The 25053-nt window shown below is 42.9% G+C and overlaps 1 protein-coding gene across 2 annotated transcripts in view; it reads right to left on the reverse strand.

The window, feature by feature from the left end:
• The window catches only part of phtf (putative homeodomain transcription factor), a 67590-nt gene that overhangs the window by 3730 nt on the left and 38807 nt on the right, over positions 1-25053 (reverse strand). For both annotated transcript variants that reach the window (XM_075698890.1, XM_075698891.1), the window contains exons 13-19: positions 24131-24213; positions 21100-21311; positions 13891-13990; positions 10074-10205; positions 8133-8219; positions 6673-6828; positions 1275-1370 (exon numbers count right to left, since the gene is read on the reverse strand). In XM_075698890.1, coding sequence (XP_075555005.1) covers positions 1275-1370; positions 6673-6828; positions 8133-8219; positions 10074-10205; positions 13891-13990; positions 21100-21311; positions 24131-24213 — 866 coding nt within the window. The remainder of the gene's footprint in view (positions 1-1274; positions 1371-6672; positions 6829-8132; positions 8220-10073; positions 10206-13890; positions 13991-21099; positions 21312-24130; positions 24214-25053) is intronic.

Here is a 25053-nt window from a genome sequence, read left to right on the forward strand (position 1 = left end):
TAGCTGAACGTTTCGATGGAACGGTGGAGGCATAAACTCAAGCTGATGAAGGAACTTTAGCGCAGACGTACGTGAGCTGCCTGATCGGTGTCCACAGTCCAGCCACCCAATGGCGCAGAGCTTAACCAACCAAAGAAAGAGCTAATATTGCTCTAACCAAGTGTAAAACATTTTAAACATTTACAAAAACAATGTGTTAATGATTACCCTCCTGCGAAAAATTTACACCAGCAGCAAAGAAGAATACATTTTGTTACTGCTACTGTGTGTGGTTGAGCTCTATGCCACCAGGTGACTGCACCATGCAGACCGTTCACATTTGCGCTTCTGTTCAATCCCATGAAACAACATGCAAGGGGACACGGCCAGGCCCTGTCCCCTTGCGCTTGCATTTACCCTAATACCGGACTCGCGAAATGCTATTGCGTTAGTAATCTTCCGGTGTAAAGTGACGGCCACAATCGCGCAAATCCTGGTGCCGATTGGATAGGGGCAGTCCGATGCGCTGCAGCCAGTCCGTTCGTCTACTACCTTGCAGGGGGACATGATGTCGCAGCTTGACATATTGCCAGTCACTACGTTTGCAGGCCACAATGCAACAAAGTCGAACCATAGCGCTCGTGAAAAGACAGACCGGCACTGATGGTGGAGCTCTCGTCAAAGACGGAGCATGTTGTAACACAAGCAGATGACACTTGCTGTGTGCTGGAAGTGCTTAAGTGTACTGAAAAATTGTTCTTGTGCATTCCCTTTATGTTACTTTCTTTTTATAAAAAAGATTAACTAACATTCCAACTATTACGAACATCATTTGTTTACTATAAAGTTGGAAAAATTATCGATCACGCACCCTTGTCAGCCAATTGGATAGCTCGCCCCACTGATTTGCATCATATGGGTAGGGGCGGCTTAAAATTCCGCCGCGCAGTGTGCTGCGATCAGCAGCGACGTGCATTTTTAAAGCCTTATAATAAATTGCACGCTTTACGCCGAGTACTTAGATGCGTCAATTAATAATCAGATGGACCTACTCTAACAACTCAGTATGTTTGAAGAAAATCATCAAAAATCATTTCATTGTCCCTTTAATAGCTCATCTCCACGCAGCACCGTATTTAAATCTCCCCTTTCTTTTTAACTACTAAAGATGCTGCAGCCGTATACTCCTTTTGCACATTAATAGACAGAAAACTAAACAATGCACACAACTACCCCAAACCAAGAAATAGAGGCTGTAGATTGCCATCGCACGGCGAGCACAGAAAACAGCCCACCTTGAGTAGATCAGCAGCCAGTTTCAACACATTGTTGGCAAGCATCAGCTCTTCTTTTTTATGTGGCTTTTGCTCCATATGCAGGTAGAGGTTGATCTGGAAAAGGTTATCAAAAAAAAAAAGAAGAGCAACCACGTTAGGTGCGGCACCCAGAGCACTGATTTGCAAAAATGTGTGAACAAACAGACACAAGAAAATGTTCATTAGTTTTGAAAGCATAAGAAGAATAGTCAGCATAAGAAGTAAAAAGAAAACTGTCAGTGCAGGATTCTTGCACTGCACTGATGTCATGAGGACGTGTCAACAGTCGTTTCCTGAAGCACTCTCGTCTCTTAGAGATGCCATTTTCAATTGCAGTTTTCTTCATTGGCTAAGTTGCCTCTCAATGCAAAACAAATGTGAAGAGATTTTTTTCAAAAGACATTATCAAAGACGATAAAAAACAGTGCGTTTTTAGCTTTAAAATATTCATCACCAACCAAAAATTAGGACAGCACTGGACACTTAGACTTAATGATAAGGTCGACTGAAATTTCGGACACATTACAGCACACCGTTCTTTATTTCGGACTCCTACTGCACGGACGTGTGCTAATTCAGCTACTGCATCGAGCAGAAGGAGTAATTTTTGTTTTGATAAGTTGCCGAAAACAAACTGGCAAAGCCTAATAAATCCAGTATTTGCCAACCGCACCCAAACCTCCGGACAAGCCAGGGCAAGCCACCAAGTTGTAAAGACTACATTTACGGTTTGCCGTGCGAGCCATGCCAGTTCTGCACATCCACCCTTTGTTCCCTTACGTGTTATATAGTGACACGGCCTCCAGCAATATTGAGTTTATCGCTTGCAATTATCAAGTAGCTTCAAGTAGTGCCAGCTCCACCCTTGGTATCTGCGTTGACAAGGACGGTGATTAAGTGAGGGAAGTGCAGGACAATGACTGTTACAAACAAACTTGTGTTAATGTGGCTGTTGGAGCACAGGTGACTTCTGCTTAGCCCTTTGAGGGCCAATGATACAAATATGTGGTGCCACGAACAAGTCCAAAAATGGTTGATGCTGTATATGTACAGTGCTGTCTGTACATTTAAAAAGCACGCCAATTTTCTAACCTTTTCTTTTCTGTCATGTGCTCCCACTATGTGGGAATACAGGGAATTTTTTTCGCGCACATCCCTCTCTCGGTTTTCGTTGCATGGTTTGTTGTAGAGCTAGTTTGCTCCCGCATGTCTATATGCTACCGCTCGCACATTGGCGCGTGGGCGCATGGGCGGCGGTTTGCGTTTTGTTCCGTGGACGGTTTTGTCTTCTTGCATTTGCAAAACTGATGGCTATCTTGTTACTAATCGCTCAAAGGGCGACCGCTTGTTTCTCACTCATTTAGTGCTCAGAGGGGTGCACATACGGATGCCGTCGTGCATGCGTTTCTGTTTGTTCTTTCTTTTTTGACACTCGCAAGAACTAATTGCCTTTGGTTGGCGATAAGATGAAGATTAGTGGGAGTTTGTCACATGTGTTGCTTTTTTTGGTGGGCACACAACCAAACAGTTTTCCTGAGTGCACGCACCTACGCAGTTCGATTACGCTATGGATGTACATATTAGTGCAAGAGCAGAAACATTTGAGTCTTGCGAAATATTCTCGTGGGAACATTTTCAAAGCCTTGAACTATGTGTATAACAATGCATAAAATTTTAAGTTCTTATAAGTTTATTTCCTTTTTTTATTGTTCTTATTCATGAATGATGAGTACATTTATTTATTTTTTTATTTATTTATTATACAAACTTTCAAGGCCCTAAGGCACTACAGAAAGGAGTGGTACATACAAAGCAATGTAATATGCAGACAATGGTATGCAGGCAACGTTAAGCGATAGCGTGGTAGACTGCTGTTTTGAATGAAGTTACATCTGTGATCTGAATGATGGAAGCAGGAAGGTGGTTTTAGTCGACACTTGTGCGGGGTAAAAAAGAATCATGATACTTGTTCGTTCGGGAGGATGGGACGGCAACTTTATATCTGTGGTCTGAACGGGATGAAGTATAGGAAGGTGGGGTGATAAGTTGATTCTTGAGCACCTGGTTTGAGTGATAAACCTTGTGAAATAGGCAAAGACGAGCACATTTGCGGCGTAAAGAAAGATCTGGCAGATTCAGGGTTATTTTCATACATGTAACACTGGAATGGCGGGAATAGTTAGATAAAATAAAGCGAGCTGCTCGATATTGAATTGCTTCAAGCGTTACGGTTAGTGATGCTTGATTGTTATCCCAAATGGCAGATGCGTATTCAAGTTTTGAGCGAACTAGGGTTTTGTAGAGCGTTAGTTTTACCGAAGTAGGAACGGTAGAAAAGTTACGACGAAGATATCCTAACATACGATTAGCATTAGCAGTAATATAATTAGTATGCAAATTCCATGAAGGATCATTAGTTATGTGAAGGCCAAGATATTTGTGAGCGTTAATGGATGCTAATGAAGTGTCATTCAGTACATATCGACACTGATTGCTATTGCTGGTTTTACGTGATATGCGCATTGATTTACACTTGTTAGCGTTAAGTTTCATGAGCCATTTTTTAGACCAGAGTGATATATTGTGAAGATCTCCTTGCAGTTTATCGGAATCATCAGGGTTAGTAATATTTCGGTATATTACGCAATCGTCTGCGAACAAATTAATTGATGATGACTTTACACAGTTAGGGAGATCATTAATATAAATCAAGAAGAGTAGAGGCCCCAAGACGGAGCCTTGTGGCACTCCGGATGTAACTGTTAACAATGCAGATGAAGAGTTATTGGTTGTGACATATTGAGTTCGATTAGAAAGAAACTGTTTAATCCAAGACAACACATTTGGGTCAATATTAAGCTGATTAAGTTTATGGATAAGTAGGTTATGACATACGGTATCGAAAGCTTTGGCAAAATCTAAAAAAATACAGTCAATATCGAATGCAAAATATTTTGGAATCTGCAATAAAAAAAAAATCGACCCTGGGCGGTTCCATATGGCGAAAAAAAATCAACCCCCAAAGGGTTAAGTTACAAGGGGACATATATTCAGTGCATGTGTCGACTGTACTTTCGTCGTCTTGCAGCAATATCATGACAATGGTTGAAGTAGAGACTCACTAAGTCACGTTAACGAGTATTTTTGGCCCACTTGTCGAATAAGAAGTCACTTATTTTTAAGCACACCCAATATTTCAAACTCTCAGTTATTCAGGCACATAGGCATCAGTTATTCAGGCACATAAGCGGAACTCTTCGAGTCAGAATTATCAGTCAGCAGATGTGTGTTGAACCCCGTTATAGTGAAGTCGGATCCACCATGAGAGTACCTGTGGTATGTAGTAGACTGCAGTTAATTCGAGGCCGGTTAATTCGATATTTCGGTGAATTTTATCCCAGCTGAAGGTCCCAGTCAGCATCCATGCATTTCTGTGATGCAAAAACTCTTGCTATTTCGGTCCTAAAATCGGCCTTCGCCAGCTAATTCGAATTGATCAGTCAGTATGCACACACGTGACCTCTATGGCGACCCTAATAGCGACCACATTAGTGGCAGCGTCTGTGTCAGCGGAGCTTAGGTAACAGTGAATACATTGAACACACATCATCTTCTGTCAAAAACGCCTATTTTCGGCCAGCCCTAGGAAGATCTTTAAGCAATAACGCTAGCTTACAATTGCCTGATTACGTTATTCACCCGATTCTAATGGACAACTTTCTTTAAAGATAAAATTGGGCCCAAAATTACCTGCGGAGTGCAATATCGAATAGGAAACCAAAACCGCCTTCGCGGCGTTTGCATGCTTCACCGCATAACACGAATGTGCTGCGACAAAGCTCACTTTAAAAATTCACTGACATTTACGATACTTCCTAATGCGAAATTTGAGCGCAGCTCTCTACGCGTTTTCGTTTCGCGATATATTGGCTGGTGCGGACAATCTGTCTCGTGCGGCACGTTGCGAACGCGAAATGTGGCGCGGCTGCCTCGCTGATCGGGAGACCGCGAGAGGCAGCACGTGGGTGACGTGTGGGTGCAATTCACAGCAGCCGCCGCGGACACACCTCCCAGACGATGCGCGCTACTCTGGCGCCATCTCGTAGTCATCGACGCCGTATAGCCCACCTTGCACGGCACTACGCTTTTCTTCTCACGCTTTCGCCGTACCCTCCTCCTCTACTTTCCGCCTTGTGGTTTCGCTGCACCCTCTTCCTCCGTTTTCCTCCTCGCGATCTCTTCGCTATCACCGTCTTTCAACCGCCGCTGCACTCCGCATTTGCCCTTTCATCCTTCGTTGCGCTCGTTAACTCGGTTACGCCGACGCTCGCCGCAGAAACTGGTGCCTAAAAGCCGCGCTCTAAAAACCATGCGACGAAGATGACTTTATGGAACCGGTTGTCACTGTGCAACACATATGCTTGCTAAATAAACACAAAACTTGCTAATAGGCGTGCGTTACATTTCTTTGTTTAGGAGCTTTAATGTAATCTGTATGTTCGTTTTCTACTTTGGACACGCGGAAAGCGGGCGCGTGTTTGATTCTTTGAGGGGGGGGGGGGGGGGTTGGCAGGTTAGATTCTGGCAAATACAGGCAAATGAACTGGCTGTGTGTTCAAGCATATTTTTTTACGTACCTTGTTTAATTTGACCGGCCGGGTAATTCCATCCATTTTGTTGGTCCCGTGAGGGTTACATTAACAAAAGTCGACTGTATCCCAATTTGGTTATATAAGCATACATAGATTACACATTGATGTCAGCGAGAAGCATTCTGACATATATTTCATCATAAGCTGATTTGTTATGCTCATGTTCATTACATTCAGGTTTGATTCTGTCTCTTAGGTATGCACAACTTCTTCCGCACTTAGTAAGCTAGGCTTACCAACATATCCTCAAACAGTCCTCGACTATCAGCTCTTCCTCCACTCCACCGAGTTAGCTCAGTGCCGCTCTTGGACCGAAGAAGACACTATGCTTTTTGAGAATAGCGTGAAGTGTCAATGAAACGCAATGACCAGTTTTGTCAATTGGAGGCACAGCCATCAACTTTCTTGAGTCGAGGTGGAGTGTTGACTGGCAGAACGTTCTAGAATACGGGGGTTTGACTTGCCCTTTTTATGCTAGCCAACATGGCATGCCTCACAGGCCTGATTTAAAATGTGTAGCAGCAAGATGCAAAATTTTACACGACCAAGCCAATCTATCTGCTTCAGCTTCCCATCTCTACCAGAATCTGCCTTTTGCGTGTGAACCATGCAAAACAAGAGGCTCATGGGGAGATGGATGTCTGAGGTGATCAACAGAGTTGTTAGACATTCCTTGTTTGACCAGTGTTTACTGCTTTTGCACGTGAAACACACAAGCGCCTGACCTGTTCAGTGATGAGCACCGAGAGGTTGCGGTACTTCTTGTTGATCTTGGAGCCGAGGATCATGAAGCGCATGAGGAAGATGCCGAGGGCCATGCTCCAGCAGACCATCTCCCAGCAGTAGAGACGCTCGGCAAACTGCTCGTTCTCCTTAAGCCACTGTCGAGTGGAAGGGTTCGCAAACAGAACACACTCTTTTGTGACGTGCCCTCAGCTTCGGTACAAGACAAACACGGCAGGTCATACTAAGGACAACATCACGCGTGGCCGTAAATGATTTCTTAAACCTTTTAAGCACATCTTTTTTTGGTTGGCATACCGTTTTGTTTACTTGCACTAATGTGAGCTTACCAGCCAACCAGATGAGATGCCGTAGAGTTCTAGATTTCATGTTGTGATCTAACCTGCTTATATTGAACTTCTGTGCTCCTGCTCATTTCAAACTCGTCGCACTCTTTTGTATGTTTGATATACCTAGGTTTGATTGTATTTCACAAACATGAAAAAAAAGGAAGAACAAAAGCAAGATTGCTGAAAGTTCCTTTTTCACTGCAGTCAAATGCGCTTGTAAGTACTTTCAAAAATGGTGCACAGGAATTTGATATAAATGGGAGTGTGCAAGTTCAATATAAACAAGCTTGATTGTACAGCAAAATGAAATGAAGAACATCTTGTCTCGTCAGTACAGAAGTTCACATCATAAAAAAAAAAGATCATGGACATTAACCAAAAGTCTGGTTAAGAGGTTCAAACAGTTTTTCACAACCAGGTGAGGTGTCGTCCAATTACCAATTCCATTCTACAACAGAATGAAAGCAATATAATACCAAACTCACAAAAAAAAGCATCCACAAATTAGACGTAGTCTGTAATTCAAATATGAAAGTTCTATGAAATGAGATGTTTGAAATACATCCATGTTTTGTTTCCCGTTTTCTTTTTCTTTTTTTTTTTAAACTTCCTTTACTAAGATAGACGTTCATTGGCTGTTGGGCAAATGTTACATCACAAAATCGCGTATCCATTAAACTAGTGGACATAAACCCATCGGCCGATGGGTGTGATTTTCTTTTAGGGGCTGTCGGCGCAGCACACGTTGGTCGTGGCTCTGTAATTCTGCACACAGCACATGTCATGGTAGAAGAAAACTTTTTTCTTGCTTGACGACAAGTGCAGTAGTGCAGTGTCAATGTGGGAAAGCCGACTTACAAGGCCATTCTGCACTGCGCATAGCTAATATATACACAAAGACGGGGACAAATGAGTAGACTAGACAAGCTTCTGCAAGTAGCTCAGCCGATCGGGTAAAGAAACAATATTAATTTTATGCAACCGCACATTTTGTGACGTATTCTTGTTGCAACTTCGCAATGCCCCACAACTGTTCTATATAATGGATAATTCGATTTATGCTTTCCTACGGGAGCCAAAAATGTCGCAATGCTGAAATGTTTTCATCATACCTGCACACAGAGGAAGGACAGGATGCAAACACCGATGATGAATGCTGTGGACACAATCACGTCCACTGATCTCTGGGGGCCATGTTTCTGAAAAGATTAAAAGACAAAGATAAACAACACACACCAGTTGGCGAAAGTTGGGCTCTGTGAACAAGTGACGGTTGAGGATAAGATATGAAGCACTGGTACTCTTTCCTACCGCGTTTATGCAAATTAAGAGAAGCGGCATGTGAGGGAACAGATCTCGACCATTTTAAGTGTTGCCATGTGAACAGCTGCATTTAACTATCCACCAACCTTAAATATTAAGCAGCAAGTTGCCTTTGATTTCACTTTCATATTCTCGTTTCATTATCATTTCTACAGCTTGCGGCATAGGAGACTCACAGACGGCAGCGGCGGCTCCCTTCTTGTTTTTCTTCTCCAGAATTTCGCGTTTCTTTTCCTCTTGGCACACATACCCAGTAGCCAGATTTAATTGCTATAATGTATAATGCAACACGGGAACACAGTATCAAGCAGTTCATTTCATCATAGAACACACAGCAAAGTTCACAGGGCCACGGCTGCCCATTGACACATCCGAGTATTGTTCAAACCGGCAATGTTATACATGGATTTGACTGTACTTCTTTCTGCCTAATTAAAATGTTTTGATTTCAGGCCCCTCTTTTGTTTTTTTCTTGCAACCCGATTATAAAATTATCGGTAGTAACAATGGATTTTTTTGGGCACTTGAATGCACTCTTATAAGTGGGTTCAACTTCAGCTCACACCACTTACAATGTAACTGCTTACAGTGCAGGACCAGATATAATGCGATCTTTTCTGGCTCTCATTTATCTTCCCATAGAACTCAATGTACACGCATACAGCTTATAGCACCGTCTCGCAAGATAAAAATAGCAGTTAAAATGCGGCTGCCCGAAAATCCCGCATACAAGCGAGGCAGCAAGCGTGCTTCCCAACGAGGTGCGCCGGCCGAGGAGAGAGTGACGAGGGCGACGCGGAGGAGGACGTGTGGTGTGAACAAGCGAACAAGGAACAGAAGAAAACAATCTTTAAAACCTGCGACGGCGGTGTGCTGGCTCAGTGGGGGTTGGCTGTGCGGCGGAAAAGCCTTTTGCTCCGGTTACTCGTCAGACATGCTGATAGTTGGCGCACATCTCGATTTCTGGCACACGTCTGGCTGCGGCTGCGTATGGCTGTAAGCGCAGGTGAGGACATACGCAGCCGCGCACCCTGCTTTAGAGGTAATCTGCCATGTCTGCAAAGAGTGGGCACGCCAAGACGGTGTGGCTCCATTTAAGCTGTCTTACTGCACGCTTGGTATTGGAAGTTGCGTAATATCGAGTTTCGGTGATCCGTTGGAGCGAGAGGCAGCTGAAGCATTCGCTCTCCGCCGCTGGCGCTTTTCCTGATAACGTCGTCCCAGTGCAGGCGATGCTATCAGCTGCAGGGGTGGAGTGCCCATGAAAGCGTGGCTGACTTCGCTTAATTTGTACGGCTGAGAAGATATAATCGATGTACATGGCATGGAACTGTATGATTTGTCACCGACTCCCAAATTTATCACAATGAATTATTTCACTTAGATTTGCCTTTTTCGACTGCCCGATAATTTGGAAAATCCTGCAGCCCCTTTCCGTGTAGGAAAAATCGATTGGCAACAGTACTTAGTTGCAAAAAAGGTCGAATTTAATAGAACGAAATTTCGATATACCGAAGCAAATTACTGATTTTACCGACTTCATTATATTGAGGTTTAACTGCAGAGCAGCACCGCTTGGAATGCCGAAATTCGCGACTTCAATGACTTACGTTACAAGCCGTCTATGCTGTATTTGCTTTCTTCGTCTCTTCACCAGATGCAATATATTTAGAAAGAGAAAAAGAGAATGTGTTGAATGCAATGGTGGATGAGATGCCACGTTACTTTACCTTGAGGTAGGAGCGCACTGACAACCAGGTCTTTATGTTGCGCACTTTGTTCAGCCGGAAATGTGGGAGATCTGAACGCAGTGCCCTTCTTGCTGAAGTAAGGTGGCAGAAATACTTGGCATAGAGAAACCTCTGCAACCAAATCAATAGAGAAAAATAAAGAAGATAAACAGTCTGAAAGAGAGCAGCAGAGTGATAAAGCTGCAAGTGCTAAGTGTTTGCATTCCTCAAACACTCGACATATTACATTACATAGACATAAAATGAATGCCATAATTAAAGGGAATACAGTCAAACCTCATTACAATGAAACAGGATATAATAAAATAATGGACATAATGAAGTCAGTGAAATTATCCTTGAAATGTCTATAGAGATTGAAATTTCAATACATGTAATAATGGATATCATAAAGTAATGGATATAACAAAGTAATTCTGGCTCCCCCTTAAACTTTGTTATAATGAGGCTTTTACTGTATTAAGGTGAGACTTTGTTCAGTCAAAAGGTCAGACAAACCCCATGCTGACGAAGTCAGCGGGGAAAGCGAAAACATTCGCTTTCCCTGCTGATGCAAGAATTTTGTTGGTGCAAAATGAGACAGCACAAAGGGAGGATGCACTGCAAAATGAAACTTTACTGTCAAAATTCTGTTAGCCTACTTTGACAAGCCTTGCTCGTGGCTATTCAGAACTGCATGGCAGCACAAAGCACACTGCATGAATCAATCTGCCACAGTGCGATATTCTTTGCCAATCACATGCGTGGACGCGATAACCTTCGTGCGACTCGGCAACGGATGTGTTGGCCTCTATCAGTAACATCGTTGCTCCAGTGCTTAGTACGCTGTCTCGGCTTGGGGTCAGGAACGTTGTTGCCTGTAAACGCCGACGCATCCAGTGCAAAGTTGCTTGATATATCGCTAAACTGGTTGCATCGCCAAAAGTGATAGCCTGAGAATACAGCCTTATCGAACCAATGGCAACGGATGTGTTGGCCTCCATGAGTAACAGTGTTGCTCCAGTGCTTAGTACGCCGTCTTGGCTCGGGGTCAGGAACGTTGTTGCCTGTAGGCGCCGACGCAGTTAGTGCAGAGTTGCATGATATATAGCTAAACTGGTCGCGTCGCCACAAGTGATAGTCTGAGAACCTGGCCTTATCGAACCAATTTTCATCCGGAAACGCTGAATCCGCACACAATGCCTGTTGGGCAGTAATGAAACCGGTGCTCTTGGTTTCGGTACTACCCAAAAGGCGAATCCGCACGCAATGCCTGTTGGGCAGTAATGAAACCAGCGCTCTTGGTTTCAGTACTGCCCAAAAGGCGTTGTGAGGGGATTTGGCGATTTGCCTGATGGGGCCATAGTCTCAGACGACCACTTCCCCAGTTCTCAATCCTCGCCAGAAGCAGCCCACACTGCAGCCACCGTCTCAAGTCACGCCCCCATAACGAGTCTCTCTTTCTTTCTTTTTTTTTTTTTTTGCTGCACCTTGTTTTCTCTGCCCATGGTGAATCAACGAACACCGAGCTGCAGAGTATGTGCTGGGCATGGTACACAAAAAGTGTTGTCACATGTCAGTAGAGCTCGATAGTGAGGTGGCTGTGCCATTTGAAACAGGGAATCGCAAGCAAGATGGCGGTTGCAACATGTTCCCGTGGCAGCAATCACTTCCAGAACCTTGCTGCTTTTGTAAACAAAAATGGTGGCTGCCTTGCAAGCATACTGTGACATTATTTTACGCAATTTAAGTGGGCAGAAAATGTATTTTTTCCCCTTTTCTTGCACTTTCTTAGCGTTACACAGGTAGGTAATATGACAACTAATGTACTGGCAGATTTCGATAATGCAGGATTGCAGTTTAGTGACCTCTCGTTGTCAACAGATACAAAGTGAATTGAATCCAATGGGTGTTCACTGGGGACACGAAAGTAATTTTGCTGTGACAAGAATTTGGATGTCACAGGCTTTTGTTATAAGAAGGCTTTTTTTAGCGCTCATATTGTAGTGACATACCAAATCCAAAACATTGCCAAAAGCGTCAGATAAGAATTCAACAATTGGGCAAACTTGGGCAACACTCAAATCATAACAATAGTAATGAACATGACTGTTGGTCATTGAATCTAAACTCATGATTAGGTCTGTTTGCTATCTATATCTGTATATACTCGCGGACAACTTTCAGTGGCAATGAAGGGAAAGCTACAGGCGCATGGCTGCTGCACATGTGTTACGGTGCCAAGTAGTCTGCAAGCGTTTGACAGTGCTTTTTGTTGCTTAGAATAGACGCTGAATCGAAGCAGCTTGGCGTGCGACAGTTTTGCATTTGCCCGGATGCGGAAGGGAAAAGCCACAAAATAAGTAAACGTTTACATTCAGTGGTGTGTTTTATCTTAGTTCACCGTTGCTAATAAGGTGTTTAAGTTTTCTCTTCCCCAGCTTAAGCTAACCTGGATGAAAACATGGGACTCTTTTCAGAAGCGCTTTCACTTGTGCGCTTTGCCTCCATAGCTTTGCTTTCATTGTCACAGAAAGTTGTCTGCTATACATACATTCTAGCCAGGTAATCGCTGGTGCTTGCATACATTCAAGAATGTAAAAAAATGCATGCAATACACACCAAATCTATTAGAGATGTCTGCCTAGCTATGGAGCTGCTGAAAATGCCAGTGAATTTCCAGATTCAATAGGTGTGCTTTGCACAAAGTGATAACTTGATTATAGTAATAATCTGGTGAAAATGAAACACTGGCAAACTCACACCAAAAAGAGTAAAACAAGGATGTGTAGCAGTAGTGTGTTCCTTTGATAGCACATATCTATAGCTTTCAAAACATGTACAGAATTTCGATACGTACAACTTCCAAAACACTTATTCCTTTTTTTATCGTGTCAACGAGAAAGTAGTCTGGCCCTTGTGCTTTATTTTAAGTTTATTGCAATAGCAATTATATGGACACTGCAGATGCCTTTCTGCCATCGCCGTAATGTTCCGTATGAAGTCCAAGGGCGATAACACCGCCGCCGTGTGCCGTATGCTGCATGTGCGAGTGTGCACAGACAAGTCAACACAGGCGGCTTACTGTCAAGCGCGCAAGGGAGGAAAGTGGGGAGAAAACACACTGTCTTCTGTCGTGCACGAGGCAGTGGGGCGAGGGGAGTGACAGGGGGAGGGTTCTGCTCCGGCAGCTGCTGCACATGGCGCGGCTGCACGGGCCCTCTCTTGAAAGTGATTTGCAATGGTGATCGATGGTGAGTCCACTGTGCTCTGCAGCATGCTGTGTTTTTGCCACCTCCTTCGCGTTGAGGCTAGGGGCAGCACAAAGGTCAATTCGCTTGCTGCTGCAGCCGCACTTCGTCACTCCAGTGTTTTGACAGAGAGTTTCCGGGGTCAACCAGAGAGATGTGTTCACGCTTGCTTGTGCACGCGTGACACCATGCTTGTTAATTTAGTTAATACGCAAAGGTTTACAAGTGTACACAGCCAATAAAATTATTATCCCTACTTCATGTAACTGTCTACTAATTTGCTATCCCAATCGATGCTTCGCCTTTTGTGCGAAACTGCTACTTTTTTTATCAGAATGCAATTTCAGAACATGTTCGTACACTTTTTTTACAAAAAGTTACTCATTGCATGTGAATAAATCTCTGTTAACAATTCAGCTGGAGCACGATGTTTTGAATGGAGCAGGCAAATGTGTTCTAAGCACTCAATTTTAACCAGCCCAATGCAAAGCACTCATTTTAGACCTTTTAGACGTTTAAGCAACAAGAAATATATCACAATACATGCTACCAAGAACACGTCATACCTGTTTAAAGGTTCTCTCAGCAACTGACAGCAGGAAGAAAAACACGGCTCCGAGAAAGAAGCGTTCAATCAGAGAGATTGTCAGAAGCGTGGACGAAACACTGAAAAGTGGAAGTAAATGAAAATGTCAGTTCCCTTGGTAGCATGATTGGTGTGCTGCAAGTACTGCATTACTTTTTTAACAAAGGGGTAGCCTATAAATATGTGAAAGCACATACTGAATTTACTTACGCAAGACCCGTACTTATCAACAGCATCTCAAAAGCGACCAGCTTTCTTAAATATGCGAAGACTTCTTTATTTGTTTAGCACTGAGTACAAAACTGATGTTCCCTTTAAGAGTGGACTGAAATGTATGTATGGCCCCTCTGAAGGGCACATGTAGAACTGCTTCTGTTTTCTTGACTTGCTACCAACTAAGCTTTGCCTGGCATCCTATTCCGCCAAGGCAACAGTTTGGCAAAATTTTGTTGTTACTCAAGATCTCAAGTTGACCTATCTTCTAATATTTCCTCTGTGAGAAGCCTGCAGTATCTCAAGGGCTGACAAAACTATAATTTGTTGGTATACCATCAGTATAAATAGAAAAATTACACAAGAACAGGAAATAACTGGTCAGAATGCTTGCCACACATCATTACATGGAAGCGCGACGTGTGATCACTTTATATTTGATGTCTAAGCACACAGTAGTCCCAAGTGTACATATTGAAGTCCGAATTAGGGAACTGTTACAAACAAAGGTAAACCTAGAAACAAAACAACATACAGTCAAGTGCCTCCGCAATGAAATGACCTGTATAATGAAGGAATAATGCTGTCCCAGTTCCATTGTGAGCTGTGCAGACTGCTACCTTTACAATGCAGTCATCTGTACGTCAAATGATTTCAGAGTCCCCAAGCATTTTGTTTAAAGGCATGCAACTGTATTGCAGAAGCTTTGGAATTGTTCATGCTTTAATTTATGCCAACAGTACATGTCTTCGAACCCACTTTCTTCAAAAAATGTGTATTAGAAGAAGCAGAAAGGTTTTCGCAAGCAAAAACTTCTTACATGCTAGCATGATGACATGAACAAAACCACACTGACCAGACAGCCAATGCCGAGAAATCCTTCGCTCTTAACCCTGAACCACCCCTCGGGCTTGGTGAAAAAACACAGCCTGCAGATAACATACACTGCTTTGAACATCTCAGCCAAATTTTGCAGTTGTGTGCGACATGTGGATCTCAGAAGCAGAGCGTGAAGTCACCTTTCTCTCAAATGCTCTATTTTCAACAAAAGCCCAGCTGCTTCTCACCCTTTTCCAGATTCTTTATTTCATAATATAGCAGATTCCCATATGCGGCTGCTATTGGCCAATAGCTGACATCAATCAAGAAGGGTGTTAGTATCAGTACGCTTCTTCCTACTGTTACTGTGTATACTTATTGATGCAGTTTTATAAGCGGGCTGAAGTAATTGAAAATCTGCTCTCGAATTTCATTAATAATTACATACTCTTGGAAGAATCCAACTATCGTCCGCTCCTGCTTGGCCATGGATGCCCGCATAGGAATTAAACTTTGGCCACTCTGCTTATTGGGGTTGTAGCCGTCGAGTCTTGCTAATTTTGACTAGTTTTGAATACTCAACTAGCCTCAAACCATGCGTAACTTAAGGTCAGACCACACGCACACTTAGTCGCGTACACTCACTCCTCTGGTTAGACGTCTCGGCAGACTTCGCATTGTAGTGAGCTATTGATAGAGCTTCAAAATACGCCCCTTGGATGCGGCTACTATCCATCGGTCAAGCTGCTGCAGGACAAAGCCGGTTCGCACCACATAGCGCAGCCAGACAGGAGCATATGAACGCAAGTGTGCACTCAAGCCCTCTCATTACGAACCAAACATTGCGCTTGCATGCATCTGCAGTATGCTAAGTAGCGCAGATGCCGCGGCTGCCATGGGGTGCTGCAACGAGTCTACTGGCTGAAGCGCACTGCGGCTTGCTTAAGACAACCGCGTTTGGCCCGCTGTAAGCACCAAAACTGAAAATAGTGTAAGCACATTTAACGTACTTCATCGTTCTCATTTGTATATAGTCATCATCATCCCTGTTCTTTGTGCTGGGGCCTGGGCAGTGCCTGCGGAATAAACAGGTCTGCTAGCGCTGCCTGTCCTGGTCGTCTTCCGTCTTTCAAAGTGGTGGAGGCGCGTCAAGATCCTGACGTCCTCCTGCGTTCCTGCCCTACATGGAGCTATGTTCCGGTCGCCACCTACGCCTGGCCACCCCTACAGCTACGGAAACGTCGGCCACTGGCATGTTAAATGTGCTTACAATAGTGGCATCTATGTGAACACCCAAAATCAAATTTGAACTGCGTGCCAGTAGGTGGAGTGTTGTGGGCACACCGTCTTGCTCTGCCATGGCCTTTGCAGTGCAGATCATAGTAGAAGGAGCGAAAGAACCTGCTGAATGCATTGAAGAACTTTTTCCACGAAAGATTTCTGAAATAGTCTAATTTATCTTTAAATGCATTTCTCAACTTTGATAAAAAGTGGTTCAGGGCCCACCTTTAAAACTAAGACAGACAACTGCGCCTAAGCAGTTTATAACATTTCCAAACAAAACGTGGTACTTATCAAACCCAATGATTCAGCTCCTTTCTCCAATAGTTAAATGATAAATGGCATTGGGGGTGCAGTTTTTCAATTCTTGGTCATAAGGGGAATGGAAGGAGAGCTGCATTTTTGATGGCAACTTGCTTCCTAGTATGCTTTACTGACGAGGCAAGAGAAACATCGCTAAGGGAAGCTGGTGTTGGTGCTGAAAACATGGGGGCTAGTTTGCCAAGGCAGCTTTCACAGTGAAGCTGTTAATAGGAGTTTCACAGCTGTTTTTGTGTGGCAGCATCACAATCTTAATTGGAGTCTCTAATTATTGCTTTAAAATGTAATAAATAATGATTATAAATGTTAACTCTTGTATACTTTACTCAAACAGACAACTTCACTGCACATCTTTATTTACCTTTTTGCCGGTCATCCATAATTCTTGTTTGTTTATTTATTTATGCGAAAGCATCAAATGGCTTATTACGCGAAAAAGCCACCGCGTGTTGTCTGGAGCAGTGAAATGGCTCCTGATTTTCCATTGGCTGCGATGCCACGTCTCAAGCCCCCCTTGACGGAGAAGAGAGGGCGAAAGGGAACACCTGCCGCTGCTACAGCAGCGGTAAGCAACCATGGCGGGTAATGCTTGATGTCATTTATGTTTAAAACAGGAACAACATAGGCCCTAGAACGAAACCCTGAGGAACCTCGGACATAACTTTCTCTAAATCGACTGAACCCCATTTATAACCACGAACTGTTGTCATAACGTAAGATAGCCTGTGATGCAAGAGACAATGTGAGGATGAGAATCGTACATGACCATTTTTTTTTCTACAAGTAAAGAATGCAGTACTGCCTATCTCCAGAAAGATGCGCAAACCAAATGTTGTTTATCCAAAGCAGAAACAAGATCACATGTGAATTCAGATAACTGTGCGACACAGGAGAAGTCTTTCCAAGATCCATACATACAAAGCGTAATCAGAATTCATATGCAATACAATGTCCAAGAGAAAAATATGCTGCAATGTTTCGCAGGGCAACACAGGTTAGGGATATTGGACGGTAGTTTGCTACATCACTCTGAGGGCCAGGCTTGTGAATAGGAACAATAAATGCGGTTTTTCAGTTGTCTGGTAGGCAAGCCTCTGCACGCACTGTATTGCAAATTAATTTCAAGTACTTCAATACTGTAAAAGAGTTAACTGCTGGGCTAGTTGGTGATCTTGCATACTGAAAAGATTTTGCCCCAAAAAACAACACGCACAAGAAAGACGATGACACCATGGGTGCTTTCTTGTGTGTGTTCTTTTTTTGGCGCAAAATGTTTTCAGACTACAATACTGATGCAGCACAAGATGAAAAAGAAATATTTAAGGTAAGCTATCAGGGCCACATGCTTTTGAAGGATGTAACCCTCTTAGCAACAATTCTATGCCGCACACACTAATTACTAATGAGCATCAGATGACAAGTCAGGCATGAAAACGGAACTGAAATAGTCGTTGAAGCATTACGATCTACTGATGTAGTCACGAACAATGACATCACCAAGCATGAGTGAGGGTACAGATACAGTAGCCTCTCGTTAATTCGACTCTGGTTGATCTGACTTTTCGGTTAATTTGACCCTGGCTGATGCCCATGCATTTCTATGGGCCCAAACGTTCGTTATATTGATTCCAAAGTCTGCATTCGCCAGATGATTTGAACTTGACCACTCAGCACCTTATGCTGAACTCTGTGGTAACCCCCATAACGACCCTTTAGTGGCAGCGCCTGTTTCGGCAAAGCTTAGGGAACAGTGAATGTGTTGAACACACGTCATCTCCCATAGAAAACGCTTGTTTTCGACCCGCCATAGGAACATTTGCAAGCAATAATGGTAGCTTACAATGTCTGTTTATGGTGTTTACCAGGTATTTACCCGAAATTGGATAGAAAATTGCCAGCACAGCTGCGATCAGATACAAAACCAAAACCCCCTATGCGGTGCGGTGTTTGTATGCTTTACCTGCATTGCAGCAAAGCTGACTTTACTAAACCTGCCGCCATTATAAAAGTAAGAGTGCAGTAGATTTCTATTTCCTTTAGGAACTTCTACTGTCATTTCTATGTTGGTTTTCTACTTTGGACACATAGAAAGCACGCGCGCATTCGATTAGTGGGTGTATTAGACTCGGGCAAATACTGTCAAGGAAATCAGCTCTGTGTGTTGGCATTTTTTCTGCATGTTGTTGACTTTGACCCACTGGATATATTGATCAATTTCATTGATCCCGTTGGGGTCAAATTAACGGAATTTTACTGTACTACATCTTTATAGTTTTTTCTAGCATTCTTCCAGAATTCCTTGGCTTTGTCTTGTAATTGCATCCGAATGTTTCGTATATTTTGTCAAGCAAAGATCAGCCCGCAATACAGTCCGCCTGGAAGCCCCAAAGCGGCCGTTCGACTAGGGCGTGAGTGATGAATGGTCCCTAAAAACAGCCAGCAAACAGACCCCTAGTACTTCCGAGAAAGGGTGTGAGAATCTACTTATACAGCTGCACTGTGTTTAATGTATCAACTGCCGAGATCGTAACACATCGGTAGAAATTTAACGGTAAAAATCATTTCTACCGTTAAAACAATGACTGGAGGTAGAACACTAGGTAAAGATAAGATCCCCTTACTCGTCATTAAACAGCACATCGAGGAACTGAGTGGGCATTTAGAAAAATTATTTAATGCATCCTTCTACATGACCACATATCCAGACACATTTAAAATAGCGTAAGTCACACCAATACTATACAAGTCCGGTAGTAAGGATGACATCCATAACTACCGACCAATATCAATACTTAGTGCCCTTAACACAGTATTTGAGAAGTTATTGATGAAACGTTTTACCCATTTTCTAGATAAATATAACATACTAGTAGACAACCAGCATGGTTTTAGGAAAAACAAATCTACTTCCATGGCTGTACAGTGTTTAAGTGAATTTATTAACAAAGCATTAAATAACAAAGTATGTAATTGGCCTTTTTGTTTATATTAAAAAAGCGTTCGACACTGTGAACCATGATATACTACTATCAAAACTACATCGGTATGGATTCAGAGGTCAAGCGAAGCAGTTTTTCGAAAGCTATCTTTCTGGTCGCAAGCAATGTGTTAAAATCGACAAATCCGTATCAAGCGTTCATTCCATCCTTTGTGGCGTGCCTCAGGGCTCAGTATTGGGACCATTACTCTGTTCCTTGTACATAAATGATCTGCCAGATGCTTTGAATTATGAACAAACTATTATGTATGCTGATGACACAGCTCTACTCTTCTCTAGTCATGACCCTAATATGCTCGAAAGGCACGCTAATAGTGATCTTTCTCAGATGTGCCAGTGGTTTTTACAAACTAAATAAACAATACACACCTCAAAGACTAACTACATTGTGTTCTCTAGTCCATATAAAAATTCATATAGCTTAAATGAGTTACGAATAGGCGCAAACTCCCTCGAACGAGTCGATCAACAGGTATATCTTGGTATAACTCTAGATTCAGCTTTCAATTTTAATCCTCACATAATTCGAGTAAGCAGTAAATTGAGATGGGCTTGCTTTGTCCTAATAAAAGCTAGAAAGTTATTCTCGCTTCGCACATTAAAAATTGTGTATTATTGCCTTTTTCAAAACAATATGACTTACTGTGTGGAGTCCTGGGGACTTACGTATAACACGTACTTAAATCAAATAGTAATTTTACAAAAAAGAGCACTTTGAATAATAACACTTAGTAAACACACAGATAGAACCGCTCCGCTCTTTTGTCAGTTAGACATTACACCTTTCTTTGCTATGCAGGATTTCAAACTAGCTTGTGTGGTTATACATATACTAAACCATAACATCCCACTATCATCATCTGTTTTTGTATATCCATCTCGTCCAACTAGAAATTTTTTCAGTTGTCATTTTAACCTTCCAGCTGTTAATAATGTGTACGGTAAAAGAACTATTGCCTATGCCGCTGCTAAAATTTGGAACCAACTGCCTGCTAACTTAAAGGTAGGTCAATTCTCAATCACCGATAGAAAAAATTTTTTCCAGAGCCAGCAATATTCGACTCCACTATAAGTCTGTTTTTCCTTCATGCATTCTTCCTTTTATTTTGTCCTCCGAACTATTGCATAATTTCTTGAGCATTTCGCCTTCCTTTGTGTATAACTGTCGCATAACTGCTGTTACATGAATCCTGTGTAAAATACTGAGTTGTCTCGCTACAATTATTTTTTCGCACTTCCTGCATGGGCCCAAGTCTAGCTGAGAAGGCTAAGGACCCAGATGATTCACATGTACTTCTTATTAGTCGTTTGAATAAACTGATTTCGAATTTGAATTTGAATCTTCAAAGGGTTCCCCGCCCCTTTCATCCTAGTGTGCAGGCCATCGCCATATACAGTTCGAAGGTCGTTTACCTCCTAAGGAAGGAGTGAAGTTGGATTTGAAATGTTGGGTCTAATAACTACCACCTTTTCGTCGGGGTTGTTATGGACTATTTCTTAATAAGCCCCACCAGAATGGTAATTCCGTAACAATGTATAGCTTCCACGCATACGCACCTCCATCGGGACTGGTTGAGAACATCTTGTATCACCTCGGGAATCTTGCGCACTTCAAGCGGAAGCCCCAACACGAGGCCGTCCGAGTCTAGCTGAACATTTTCTAAAGCTGACGAGCTTTGCAGCCTAAACAGCAGCGGCAACGTGGCGGTCACTGCCGTCAGCATCAGGCCTAGCAGGACATACTCTCCACTATGTATCAGGCAATCCACCTTTCAAAAAGAAGGAAAGACAGGACATGGCGTTTGCAATCAAACTGAATAGATTAACAGATTGCAGGAATAGCGTTTGCAATCAAATGTAAATCGATTACAGTAAAACCTCACTATTTGGAACCATCGTTAATTCAGAAAATCGGATAATTCAGACTCATCCTCTGGTCCCAGCACCTGCATCCAATATTTAATGGAAACAAACTCTCGTTAATTCAGAGATATTTGGCCGCGCACCGATTAATCCAAACAACTTTCAGAGCTGGGCGAGTGTGGAGCACTGCAAATGTGCGACGCAAAATGAGAAAAAGCAGCTCTAGCGACAAGCTGAAACGAAACAACACAGTCCGCATCCCAAGAGTCATAAGCGGAAATCGTACATGAATGACAGGAATGCCAGAACGCTCCGTGCCCATTCATGCCTTTACAGGCTTTATTCTTGCGTGTACCACAGCTCATAAAATCATGTTGGCAGCACGCCTACTTAACTACATAGTCACAATCCATGATCCCGTCGATAGTGACGATGGTTTCGTCCAGAGCGGTTGCAGAATTTCGTTTCAACTCGGCATGCGTGTTGGATGCGTGCCTTTAGAACTGCTTGGTCGCCGCCCATGATCGCATTAATAGAAACAATGGTTTTGTCCGCAGCGGTTGTGGAAAACAGTATTGATTTGACTCGGTGCGCGCATCAGTCGCTATGCCTTAAGAGCCTCATGGTTGCTGTCCATGGTCACGTCGATAGCGGCTGCAGCTATGTCTGCAGCAATTTCGGCAAACAATAGTTTCCCTTTGACTCCCTTGACTCAACACACAGTGTCATAACTAAGGTTGAAGCTGTCAAGGATGAAGACACACCGTGCGGCATAGGAGGGCAAAAGGCCTGTGTCACTGCGAGTGCTAATGAGTCACGAGATGACAAGATATACAGCTTCTATGCTGATTTTGTGTGTGTCTGAAAACTTTTACTAACACACTGATTTTGTGCAAAGTATAAATAGAATTTCCAGATTCACTCATTGAATGAAAGCTTGCTGACGTAGTAAGCATTTGTTCATATTTTTTTTGACACTCTCGATAATTCGACATTCGCTTATTTTAGAAATTCTTTTTTGAGTCTCGTTAAATCTGAAATAACGAAGTTTTACTATATGTACGTAAGGCAATAGTATTGTAATCACTACACATGCTCCGTACATTATTGAGTTTCCACATGTTGGGTACGCTATGTTAACATACATTATTTGGCTAGCTTAATGTATGTAATGTTTATGTATGTTAAAGGGACACTAAAGTGAAAAATGATTTCTTCTGCATAACTAAATTACTGTTCTACAACACCAAAAACACCGCTCTTACGGTAAGCCAGAAAAAGCGCAAGAACGAAATACGGGTGGCGACGCCTACCTACTTAAGTTCCCGCACCTGGGGGCTGAGACGTCTTGGATTTTGATGGCATCTTCTAGGGCCTACTAACTATATAGAGCGGTACAGATTGACTACATTGTGTTCTAAAGGAACCAAATAATAAACAGGCCAAGTTTCGGGAACCTTTATTCAGCCAATGTGGCCTAAATGCGAAAACATACTTTGGAATCCCTGACGTCACACTTACGTACCGGTGATGGGGTCTCGGCGCGAAATTCAAATACTGATACTTGGACCTTCCTTTTCTCATCTAATAATCAAACTATTTTTTTTAAATGGCTACCGGCAGGGTTCTCAAACAATGCTTCATTAGTCTAAACTGATTTATTGTTTCGCTTTAGTGTCCCTTTAAGAAATAGCACTGTTGAGCATGGCGGCTCCCATGGCTCCAGCTTCAGTGTGAATTCTCTTGATGGCTATGCTCTCACCATCGTTGGTTGCCAGTAACTGTTGAAATGAGCTTTCGCTTCCTCCAAACTCACCTGAAGCATTAGTTATAAGTGCACGGCACTCTAATTTCGAAGATTGTTCGGTGATTACAGTGTCCATAGGCCTGATGAGATGTGTCGGCATAGAAACGACAGGATGGTTGCTAATGGATTGTCTTAGCTACATGTCCGGCGTGAGGCCTAGACGGCCCTCAGTCTTCAAACGCCTTTCTTATGTTTGCGTTCCTGTACATTAAACTAACAACCTTGAAGGAACGTGCACTGTAACGTCCCACAAAGATGCTTGTGTTTAACGTATGTACGGCGGCAGACGCTTTCTTACAACTGTGTAATATAGCAGCAAGTTGGAGTTGCAACAAGATGCCAAATTAGCTCAGTTGACTTTGACAATGCAGCTGGTGTAAGTGAGCCAATCGCAATCAAGAAATTCGGTCCGACAGGGCTGGATTGCGATTGAAAGTGCCTTTGCGACCACAATATAATTCACATGGCACTTTCCACCAGGGCTTAATTTCTTCCTCATGAAAGTAAGGCAAGTACCACAACATGGAGCAGCGGTGTGTTCGCACATTTTTATGCCTCTTCTGTTAATTTGGACCACCGAATAATTTAGTTAATTTTGTCGGTACCTTCAAGATAGACTTACTAGAAGTAATAACAATGTTATGTTTCTAACAGGCCAACTTTCTGCATTAAGTACAGCAAACTCAGTTTTCAATTTCTATATCCTATCACTCTAAATCTTATCGACACTGCGTGTGCATGAGCTGAGCTCGGCTGGTTGTTGCATGTTTTGAGAGGTATCGAACAGCACGAAAGACGGGACACGTAGTGTAGACAAACTGTCACTTACACTCTGACTCGTCCTTGGCACTTTTTTGTTCCCTACAAGACACCATGCTACAATGCTCCAGATATGGGAGTGGCCCTTGATCTACTTACCTTGTGGACTATGGCAGATGCAATGTCCATCACAGACAGGTCGACCTTCTTGCACTCTCCGTTTTCCCATATCGTGCAGCTCACTGCAGGAAAAACATCTTAGGTGTTCATACATTCCTCCCAGAGCTTCTTTGTGGATCAGTTGAGACTTGCATACGTCTGCTAATGACCATTGTCTTAATGGGTGCCTCATATGTACACTGATAAGTTTGCAATTAATAAAGGGAAAATCAGACATTCACTCATTCGTAGCAATTGCTACAAAGGAAACCCATATGGGTTCCCCGAAAGAAAAGCCTCGCAGTTGAAGCAAAATTCGTCCTCGTCCGGGACTCGAACCCGGGACCACCGCCTTTCCAGCGCAGCAGCTCTACCATCTGAGCTAACCAAGTGGCTAGCAGATGGCAGGGCGAAGTCGAATTTGTCAACAACTCGAAGCAAAGGCAAGAGTTTGACATAATAGGTTTGCAAATAGAGAAATTGTCTGTACAGAAAGTGATCTGTGTCTAAATACATAGCAATCAGTTCACGATGCCACGAGAATGTTTCATTCCGAACGTCACATTTCAAAATTGCCTGGACATTCGTCCAGGCGATTCAGAAACCACCCGGTAGAGGATGTGGGATGACGACGATTATAATGATATTATACAGATGAAAGCAGTGAACCGCACACCCAGCACTCATAATATATTTACTTAGCACCAAGCCGCTATGCAATTACCGATTATGTATTGGTTCACACACAAAAAAAAGCATGAGTGATGTCCAATTTTTAAGCACTTGTGCAATTCTTTTCATGACAGTACATGGTGCTAACGTTCCAGTGTAATATATTTGAATGAAAAGCCACAGGATTTCTTTTCCTTAAGAAATTTGGCCTTAGGATGCCAATATGGAGTCCAAAAGCCAAACTGTGAGCG

This window comes from Dermacentor variabilis, chromosome 7, assembly GCF_050947875.1.
Source record: "Dermacentor variabilis isolate Ectoservices chromosome 7, ASM5094787v1, whole genome shotgun sequence".
Lineage (NCBI taxonomy): Eukaryota > Metazoa > Arthropoda > Arachnida > Ixodida > Ixodidae > Dermacentor > Dermacentor variabilis.